Source organism: Mesoplodon mirus (assembly GCF_964341445.2).
Source record: "Mesoplodon mirus genome assembly, chromosome: 1".
Classification (NCBI taxonomy): domain Eukaryota; kingdom Metazoa; phylum Chordata; class Mammalia; order Artiodactyla; family Ziphiidae; genus Mesoplodon; species Mesoplodon mirus.
Genome location: NC_138976.1, coordinates 221,093,695 through 221,104,907, shown reverse-complemented (window position 1 = coordinate 221,104,907; position 11,213 = coordinate 221,093,695). Strand labels below are relative to the sequence as shown.

General features: G+C 40.6%; 1 protein-coding gene across 1 annotated transcript in view; it reads right to left on the bottom strand.

Moving 5' to 3' along the window:
* Window positions 1-5,009: 5,009 nt before the first annotated feature.
* Window positions 5,010-11,213, bottom strand: part of BNIP3L (BCL2 interacting protein 3 like) — a 28,908-nt gene continuing 22,704 nt past the window's right edge. The window contains exon 6 of the mRNA XM_082624939.1: window positions 5,010-7,771. Coding sequence (XP_082481065.1) covers window positions 7,723-7,771 — 49 coding nt within the window. The 3' untranslated portion in view covers window positions 5,010-7,722. The remainder of the gene's footprint in view (window positions 7,772-11,213) is intronic.

The following is an 11,213-nucleotide window of genomic DNA, read 5'->3' as shown; positions in this document are numbered from 1 at the left end:
TTATTTATTTTTTTAAATTTTTTTTTACAACTTTATTGGAGTGTAATTGCTTCACAATGGTGTATTAGTTTCTGCTTTATAACAAAGTGAATCAGTTATACATATACATCTGTTCCCATATCCCCTCCCTCTTGTGTCTCCCTCCCTCCCACCCTCCCTATCCCACCCCTCCAGGCGGTCACAAAGCACCAAGCTGATCTCCCTGTGCTATGCAGCTGCTTCCCACTATCTATCTACCTTACGTTTGGTAGTGTATATATGTCCATGCCTCTCTCTCGCTTTCTCACAGCTTACCCTTCCCCCTCCCCATATCCTCAAGTCCATTCTCAAGTAGGTCTGTGTCTTTATTCCTGTTTTACCCTTATGTTCTTCATGACATGTTTTTTCCTTAAATTCCATATATATGTGTTAGCATACGGTATTTGTCTTTCTCTTTCTGACTTACTTCACTCTGTATGACAGACTCTAGGTCTATCCACCTCATTACAAATAGCTCAATTTCATTTCTTTTTATGGCTGAGTAACATTCCATTGTATATATGTGCCACATCTTCTTTATCCATTCATCGGATGATGGACACTTAGGTTGTTTCCATCTCTGGGCTATTGTAAATAGAGCTGCAATGAACATTTTGGTACATGACTCTTTTTGAATTATGGTTTTCTCAGGGTATATGCCCAGTAGTGGGATTGCAAATGGGACCTAATGAAACTTCAAAGCTTTTGCACAGCAAAGGAGACCATAAACAAGACCAAAAGACAACCCTCAGAATGGGAGAAAATATTTGCCAATGAAGCAACTGACAAAGGATTAATCTCCAAAATTTATAAGCAGCTCATGCAGCTCAATAGCAATAAAACAAACAACCCAATCCAAAAATGGGCAGAAGACCTAAATAGACATTTCTCCAAAGAAGATATACAGATTGCCAACAAACACATGAAAGAATGCTCAACATCATTAATCATTAGAGAAATGCATATCAAAACTACAATGAGATATCACCTCACACCAGTCAGCATGGATTTGTATTTTAGAACAATTACTCTGGCTGCCATGGAGACCAGTCAGGAAGCTCTTGCAGTGACCCAACAAAGGGGGTTGGGGGGCGGCCTGGATTAAGGTAGGGGAAGGTGGGGAGGAGTAGGTGGGGACGTTTTGAAGGTGGAATTAACAGGCCGTGGTGAATGACTGGAGAAGTGGGGAAGGAAAATAATTGGCACGTTTCTGGTTTGGGCAACTGCAGGGATACTTGTGTAATTCCCAGACAACATAAGAGATGGGTACACAGCAGGAAAGATGGGCAAGATGAGCTTAGGACGTAAGAAGTTTAAAACGCCCGTGGTAGCTGGATACATAGGCCTGAAGTCCAGTAGAGATCTGCTTTGATTGCAGCTGTGGGCATCCTTCCCATGTACCTGTGGGTCAGTGAGTCCACATCTTGGCTGTGCAGCAGAATCGCTTTTGGAGCTCTTTTTTAAAAAAACCTGTGGTTTCTTTCCTTATTCAATATATCCACAGTTTTTCCATATTCATGCTAGTAGTAAAAGCAGAGGACAGGACATTAAGTGGAAGTCAAATTCAACGAGGTTGAGGAAGTAAAGACGTTTTTGTTTGTTGAGCATTTCAAAAAATGCTAGGAACTGCAGGGGTGTATCTTTTACTAAGTGGTAAGCAAATGATTTCTGATGTGATTTGTAATCCTTCTCCCCTCACCCCAAATCTCCAGCCTCATTTCACTTAGGCAAACTTCAAATTTGCATTTCAAAGTCTAAGAATTGGTCAGCAGCTTCACCATCCATTAGCTCTTATTCAAAACCCTTGGAAACAGCTCAAAAGCTCTTTCCGGTTATTTATAGGACTTGTCATTGTCCACTTTTTTTTTAAATTTATTTAATTTACTTATTTTTGGCTGTGTTGGATCTTTGTTGCTGCGCGCGGGCTTTCTCTAGTTGCAGCGAGTGGGCGTTACTCTTCGTTGTGGTGCTCCGGCTTCTCATCGCGGTGGCTTCTCTTGTTGCAGAGCACAGGCTCTAGGCACGCAGGCTTCAGTAGTTGTGGCTCGCGGACTCAGTAGCTGTGGCTCACAGGCTCTAGAGCGCAGGCTCAGTAGTTGTGATGCACAGGCTTAGTTGCTCCGCAGCATGTGGGATCTTCCCGGACCAGGGCTCGAACCCATGTCCCCTGCATTGGCAGGCAGATTCCTAACCACTGCGCCACCAGGGAAGCCCTGTCCATTGACTTATGACTGAGCGCTTTCTGTCTTAGCTGGAGAAATGAGGCCTTTGTCGGAAACTATTTTTCCCTTGATTTGAATTTATAAACTGGCTAATTTCATGACCTTTATATTTGTGTTTCTAAGTGAGAAATAATAATAAATGAAGTAGATGACATGGTAATCTTTACAAATTTTTCTCCCCACTCCAAAGATTTCATTAAATTTTATAATTAATCTAGAAAAGTGATGATGACTTTGAACTTCATACCCCTCGTAGAGCAGAGGTACTATAAATCATCCCAGGGCTAAAACATGTGAAAGTTTAAATGTCAGGAATGGGGCTTACTAACTGATTAAAGATTTAAATCATTTGTGATTTGGAATCCTCACTCATCTGCACCCAGAATTTATAGCCTTTCGTCTGCATTCTGGTTTGTTATCTTGTCCATTTACCAAGAGACATAAAGGAGACGCTCAGAAAAACACACTCTCTTGTTCCACTAACAAATATAAAGTAATACTTATAAGATGTTCCTAATGCCTATTCATCATTCAGCCATTCTCAATCCTGCTTTTTAGACTGAACTGTAATTTACTGACAGCAATTATAGGATTAAAAAGTCCCAAGAGATCGTTTCGTTTAATCCAAGACGGCTGAAATCTCAAAAGCACTGACTAGGCTGGAAGGTGGCGGAGCCCGGTCTGGGCTTCGAGCCCGCTCAACAGCAAGGTACACTGGGGAAAGATGCCAAGAGCCATTAAAAGGCTCCAAGCGTCTCGGCTTTAGTTCCGGCTCCTTTTAGGTCAGGAGATACTGACGGAAAACAGTTCCCTCCTCCTTCAGCCTCCACCACCATCCTCATCTTCAGAGACCTAGTGTTCACGGCGCAAACGGAGCCCGTCACACGTGGATTTCCTCAACTGACTGCTCCTTCACCTCTTCACAGATCTCCACCTCTTCTCACCTACCTCTTTATTTCCTATTCTAAGTATTTGGGTTTTGAGTGATTCCAAAAGTCCCTCTCCCCCTTTCCAAGGTCAATCTCCCCTCTGAGTCCTTAGTATATCCTGCCTACTCCCTCCAGGACTTCATCTGGTTATTTATCGGCTCCCCCGCATCTTCAATATTTCCCTTTGCAGAGGCATGGACATATATACACTACCAAACGTAAGGTAGACAGCTAGTGGGAAGCAGCCACAGAGCACAGGGAGATCAGCTTGGTGCTTTGTGACCGCCTGGAGGGGTGGGATAGGGAGGGTGGGTGGGAGACGCAAGAGGGAGGGGATATGGGAACAGATGTATATGTATAACTGATTCATTTTGTTATAAAGCAGAAACTAACACACCATTGTTAAGCAATTATACTCCAATAAAGATGTAAAAAAAAAAAAAATTTCCCTTTGCACTTCCTCCTTAGCCTACAAACTCGTTCCTCCTCTCTCTATCCCAACCTAAGCAAACAATCCTACCATCCGCTCTCCTCTGGGAAATCTCCCCCTTCACTTTCTTCATCTCCCAATTGACCAAGAAAAGTCAACACTTCTTAGTTGCTATTCATTCGTTGACCCAATTCAGTTTAACCTGGGACCCCTCTTTTGCTCCGACAGAAATGCTCTTGCGAAGATCAGCAGTGATGCAACTGCCCAGTTCAAAAGGTACCCTTCAATTCACCCTCTTTAACCACTGAATTGGACAGGACTGGTTACCACCTCTTTTTGGGGAGGAGGGGTTCTCCTACCGCACTATTTACATCACTCACCTTTTCGAGCTTCTCTCCTGCTCGATCTTCAAATGCTGCCCCTCCCCACTACTTTGCTGACTTCTCTCATCTGCCCTCACGGCCAAATCTTCAAATACAACGTGTTTCCATCTCCACTCCAGACTTTTCTCCTGAGTTCTAGTTTTGTTTAAGAAGTGTCTGCTGGTTATGTTCAAACCAGGTCAAATGTATTCAAAGCTGAAATCATCTTTCTCTCCCCCTACCACTCCATTCCTCCTCTGATCCTCACCTTCTCAGTTAATGGCATCGTCACATTAATGTCACACGCCTTCTTCCTTTCTCAACCATCTCCTTACCACTGACTCGGCTTTGTCTTCCGAATCTACCCAGGTCCACCTTTCCCATCCCTAGGGTTACAGCTGAGGGAAGGCTCCTATTCCTTCCTCAGAGAACTCACGGGTCTCCTGGCCTCTGGTTCTCTTTGCTTCCCTGTTTCATAACCATCTACAACTTAAGTCTTCAAGCGTTTCCCTGCTTTAAATAAACCCCTCAAAAGTAACCCAATGACTATCCAAATAAGTTCAACCACCGAGGGCATGTAAACTTCAGTTTGGTTCAACACTTCACTACATTTTCGGTGTCCTCTCTACCCACCGTGTTTTCCAGCCACAGTGAGCTTCGTTATTTCCGGAATGTATTTTCACGTGTGTCAGCCACAGGCATGCTTGTAATTCCCTTTTGCGTTTGCTGAACACTTAACTCATCCTACAACAGACCCCCTCCTCTGTGAGCCCTGACGCCCTCTGGCAGAACAAATGCTCTGACGGTCATGGCCCCACTGTGCCTCATACATGATAAATAATTACATCGCGTGGTGGCTGTCTCCTGAGTGTGGCAGCCTCAAGAGGGCAGGAATATCATCCACTCCTATATGACTGGCGCACTGGCAGTCCCTCTAGGATTGGAGGAACTCAACTATGGAAAACGTGTGTGCAGACAGGTGAGGTCTCCTTTCCCCCTAACTCCCAGGCAACACACGGGACGTAAAATAACGTACTGACAGAAAGAGTTCTGTGAGAGCTTTAATGGCACAAAATGTTTGTAGCTACAAGTTATACATGGATTGTAAACTGTATATAATGATACAAAGTGCTAACTAAATAGATGAAGAATGCACAATCACTTTGGCTCAGTTAATTCCGATAATTTCAACAACTGGTTCACTTGAAAATTCATTTAAGTCTTCAGTTTTCATTTTTTAGAACAGTAGATGTTTTTACTGCAATCAAAGTAACTTGCTGCACTTTTCCATGTGCAAGTTTGTGCAGTTTTGCTCTTGATTATATTTACAAATATCTTAAGCCAGTTTTCATCAAACGTAAGAAAAATGAAGACTGCCTTTTCGTCCTCAAATTGTAAACAGGTGTAAAGCTTTCTAAACATTAATCTTAAAAATGTCAACTGTTAACTGTCGAATTCTCCTTTTCAATCACACAATCTGTTTCCATTCAACACAAATCTGGGTAGGAGCATAAACATTTACCCCAGATGTTAGGGTTATCAATAAATACTGCACGATTTCATCTTATGATTAAGTTCTACTGTGATCATGTATTCATGTTTTAAGTAATAGTCCAAAATTTCAGAGCTATTTTAAGAAAAAGGGCAGGACTAAATTTATTTTCAATGTTGGAAAAAAACCACAAATATACCCAAATTCAGCCACACACCTGACAAGATCACTACTGAATTTCAAAAGAGAGGAATGTGTTGCCTGTAAAAAGCTGCTTTTCTTTAAGTATAATTTTACTTTTTCCTCCCATGATACCAACTGTAATACAAATTGTATATTAGAACGGTTTAGCTCTTCAGTTCTCCTAGCTTTACCGGCCTTTCCAATTTTATTCAGACTTTTCAAAGTCAGCGGGCCAGCAGATTTACTTTCTTCCCAAAGAAATATGAAGACTTGAAATAAATAGGTTACAGAAGGCAAGTCAAGTGTTATCAGATTTGTGAATAAGATAGAAACAAGGAATAATTAAAAAATGTCCAAAATTATTTAGACACCAAAATCTAGAAAGAAAAACAAAGTCAAAGAATTCAGAAGACTACTTGGATATCTCATCTTTCTTAAAGACAGCCAGCTACATTCTTGAAAAATGACAGTCAGCAATTAATTTTTTTGTTTAATCTGTATGTTATTTTCCACTATAACATATCAACTTTACAAAACTTCATGTGAGAGAGAAAAGACTCAGGTAGTTTCTGCAAACTAGCAAACCTGGTGGTCAGAGTGCTTTTATTCAAGTCAACCTGATGCTCCTTATTTACTGAATAGATTGCTAGCCTTCAAATTAACAATGGTTCTCTAAATATTCAATGCCTATACCATAAACAGTAATTATTTATATATAAAACATATAATAGTATCCTTCAGAATCATGCTGTGTGTTCAGAAAGTCAATAAACCTACTTGAAATGACTGGTAAATCTGTTGCTTTCTAACAATTTGGTCCTAAAGCTTCACATGTGAGAAATGAACCAAAACGTATATCATTAGAGGAAGCTGTTGAGTGTTCTGGAACTTCAGGAGTTGAACATAACTGAAAAGATGGCTACAGGAGAAGGAAATGGCTAGCGCCTGCACAATCACAGGAATCGCCTTGGGCAGGTTGTACAGTAAACATAAGAAAGGGAGAGAGCAGAAGAAAACCAATGGCATCTCTTCAGAACTCTGTCAACTGTTCCCACAACCCAAGTCTGGTTTTCAAAGTTGCCCAAGTGCTTGAAATAACTCTGAAACAGTTATCTTCAGAGTTTAAAGGCTTCAGAGTGTAAGTGATGCTTCCTAAAACAAGAAGCCTGTATTTATACCACAAATTGGAACTCATTCCAAAGCCTCTTAGGAAAAAAGAAAAAAAGAAAAAAAACCCCTCAAAGTCATGAAAAATTCACATGCAGCTAATAAACATAAAAATACCAAACACACACACAGAAGTCCCCAAAGCAATTTCATAGATTTCTAGGCCTGAGACATTCCTTACCAGAAATAAAGATTCTACACCATAGAAAAGACAGCATTGTAACATACTAGTATTAAAATCTGCTGATGTATTCTAGTTCTTCTATTTTATACCTATCATTTATATAGCTTGCCTCCTACAAATTAAAAGGCGCCATTAAGAGGCTTAGACAAAAAGTGGCTCCAAAGCTGGTTTAAAATAATTTTTTATTGCCCAGGATATTTTTTTTCTTGTGTCCTATTTTGTTTGTTTTTGTTTTATTTTTTAATAACTATAAATTCAAGCTTAGGGAAGCTTGCCTTTGTCTTGAAAAAAAAAACAACAACAAAGCTTTTATATCATTTGCTAACCTGGTCTTGCTTTAAGAGAAAGATGGGAGTTATCTTGCAAGAGTAAAATTTATACCATGAATGATGCAGGTCTAAGTCTAGTGGTACTAAAAGGCGATGACAGCATTGTTGACAAAATTATAATCTGCTGGTGGCATTTGCAGAAAAGAAGCCCTTGCAAATTTCTAAACAACAGTAAACTCTGTTAGGAAATTCTAAAGTGTTTTACAGGCCAAAAAGGGAATGAGGTTAGTAAAATGCCTCAACAGAGTTTGAATAAAATATTGGATTTGAGAGTTACTGGAACTTGGATATGTAAAAATAGGGTGTAGGTTGGGTCATGCTTACAATGGTCTCAAGTTCAAATAAACTACTGTGACAATACACCACTTCACAAGTCACACGCTTTCCCAGGGGCTCTTCTTTTCCCTCAGTAGGTGCTGGCAGAAGGTGTGCTGAGTCGTTTTCCAATGTAGATGCTGAAAGGAAACACAGTATATCATGCTGCATCTGTTTCAACAGCTCTATACCAACTTGCCCACAGGTTGAACTGTACTTACAAATGAAAATTTTCAGCCATTGTGTAAGGCTCTAAAGGTCCATGTGTACAGTTCCCTAACACCCTGTAATCATCACTGACTTACTTAAAGCTAGTCATCAGCCAGCTAAACTGGTTTTATATGATTATGTTTACTCATTGGGCAGGACTGGACATCACTGGGGCGATGATTAGACAAAACAAAGCCAGAGAGAACAGAGCCCTTCAAAGAGTAAAGCAGGGCCAACCTCCTGTGAGACGGTCCGCTGTGGTGGACAAAAAATTCTACTGATATTTCAGACACAAAATACATTAATATACCAAATTACAAAGCTGCCAGTGCTTTAAAATGCTCTTACTAACAGTTTAACTCTTAAGGATTAGGGCCTTATATTACTTTCCCATGCCAAGCAAGTGTCTGACCCTTATATAACAGAAGCAGAAGGGAAGTTAAGGAAAAGATGGAACCAGCCCCACACCCCAACGTAATAAAACCAACTTTACTTTTTAGAATCCTTTTGTTTTCTACATTCATCTATAATAACAGTTACACTTACACCAGCAAGAGAAACAGTCTGAAGATTCATAAAAGGAAGAGATCCTCCAAGGTACAAAAGCCGACCAACCTCTTGAGGGCAAATGAACTACTGTGCAGTCAATGCTGCAGGGGAATGTGAACGCCTACCCCACGCAGCGTTCTCACATACTCCCTGTTTTAGTGCGTGCCATCACTGTCCTCACCCTCACAAAAGCAGATCAGGCACCCAGAAAGACAGGAGGTGTGTGTGGGAAAGTCACGTATGTTTCCGAGTTCATTACTGCGAACATCTCTCCCATATGCTGAGCTCCTTAAAGGAGAGATAAGAGATGCTGTACTTCTTCTGCTCATTATATACAGAAAAGGACCCATTGGGCATGCTCAAAGAGAATAGCAGCTATGTCTTAAAAATATTTAACCACAAGTGTTTAACTCCTAAAATATTTCAAAAGTATATTTCCTCAATTGTTCAAATCAAGAAAAAAAGAAGAATTTAAAAGACATCCCTGGAGGAGTCAAGATGGCGGTGTGGAAAGATGTGGAGTTGGAGTCTCCCCACAACTAGGGCGCCTGCTGGCAGCTGGTGGGGGACTCTGATGCCCAAGGAGACAGGAGAAGCCCAAAGTGAACCGGCGGCTTGCGGGATCTTGGTTCACGAGCCTGGGGTCAGGCTGAAGCTCCTGTGGTGGGAGATCCAAGTCCAAACCACTGGACTAAACAGAACCTCAGACCCCAGGGAATATTCATCAGAGTGAGGTCTCATGGAGTTCCTCATCTCAGCACCAAGAACCAGCTCTACCCAATAGCCTACAAACTCCAGTGTTGGAAGCCTCAGGCCAAACAACCAGTAAGACAGGAACACAATCCCACTCATTAAAAAAAAAAAAAAAAAAAAAAAATGGGATGGCAAAAAAAATATGTCACAGATGAAGGAGTAAGGTAAAAACCTACAAGACCAAATAAATGAAGAGGAAATAGACCATCTACCTGAAAAAGAATTCTGAGTAATGATAGTTAAGATCATCCAGAATCTCAGAAATAGAATGGAGGCATGGATTGAGAAAAATTCAAGAAATGTTTAACAAAGATCTAGAAGAACTAAAGAACAAACAAAAAGAGATGAACAACACAGTAACTGAAAAGAAAATTACACAAGAAGGAATCAATAACAGAATAACTGAGGCAGAAGAACGAATAAGAGAGCTAGGAGACAAAATGGTAGAAATAATTGCCGAGGAGCAGAATAAAGAAAAAAGAACGAAAAGAATTGAAGACAATCTCAGAGACCTCTGGGACAACACTAAACACACCAATGTTTGAATTACAGGGGTCCCAGAAGAAGAAAAGAAAAAGAGAGGGTCTGCGAAAATATTTGAAGAGATTATAGTTGAAAACTTCTCTAACATGGGAAAGGAAATAGTCACCCAAGTCAAGGAAACACAGAGAGTCCCATACAGGATAAACCCTAGGAAAAACACAAGACACATATTAATCAAACTAACAAAAATTAAATCCAAAGAAAAAAATATTAAAAGCAGCAAGGGAAAAAAAAATTACAAAGGAATCCCCATAATGTTATCAGCTGATTTTTCAGCGGAAACTCTGCAGGCCAGAAGGTAGTGGCAGGATATACTTAAAACGATGAAAGAGAAAAACCTACAACCAAGATTACTCTACCCAGCAAGGATCTCATTCAGATTCGATGGAGAAGTCAAAAGCTTTTCAGATAAGCAAAAGCTAAGAGGATTCAGCACCACCAAACCAGCTTCACAACAAATGCTAAAGAAACTTCTCTAAGCAGGAAACACACAAAAAAGAAAAAGACCCACAAAAACAAACCCAAAGCAATTAAGAAGATGGTAAGAGGAACATACATATCGATAATAACCTTGAATGTAAATGGATTAAATGGCCCAACCAAAAGACACAGACTGGCTGAATGGATACAAAAACAAGACCCATATATATGCTGTCTACAAGAGACCCACTTCAGACCTAGGGACACATACAGACTGAAAGTGAAGGGATGGAAAAAGATATTCCAGGGCTTCCCTGGTGGCGCAGTGGTTGAGAGTCCGCCTGCCGATGCAGGGGACACGGGTTCGTGCCCCGATCCCGGAAGATCCCACATGCCGCGGAGTGGCTGGGCCCGCGAGCCATGGCCGCGGAGCCTGTGTGTCCGGAGCCTGTGCTCCGCAACGGGAGAGGCCACAGCAGTGAGAGGCCCGCGTACAGCAAAAAAAAAAAAAAAAAAAAAAAAGATATTCCATGCAAATGGAAATCAAAAGAAAGCTGGAGTAGCAACACTCGTACCAGATAAAATAAGACTTTAAAATAAAGACTGTTACAAGAGATAAGGAGGGACACTACATAATGATCAAAGGATCAGTCCAAGAAGAAGATATAACAATTATAAATGTTTATGCACGCAACACAGGAGCACCTCAATACATAAGGCAAATGCTAACAACCATGAAAGGAGAAACTGACAGTAACACAATAATAGTAGGGGACTTTAACACCCCATTTACACCAATGGACAGATCATCCAAGCAGAAAATAAATACGGAAACACAAGCTTTAAATGACACAATAGACCAGAGAGGTCTAATTGATATTTATATAACATTCCACCCAAAAGTGGCAGAATACACTTTCTTCTCAAGTGCACGTGAAACATTCTCCAGGATAGATCACACCTTGGATCACTAATCAAGCCTCAGAAAATTTAAGAAAATTGAAATCATATCAAGCATCTTTTCTGACCACAACGCTATGAGACTGGAAATCAATTACAGGGAAAAAACTGTAAAAAATACAAATACATGGAGGCTAAACAGTGTGC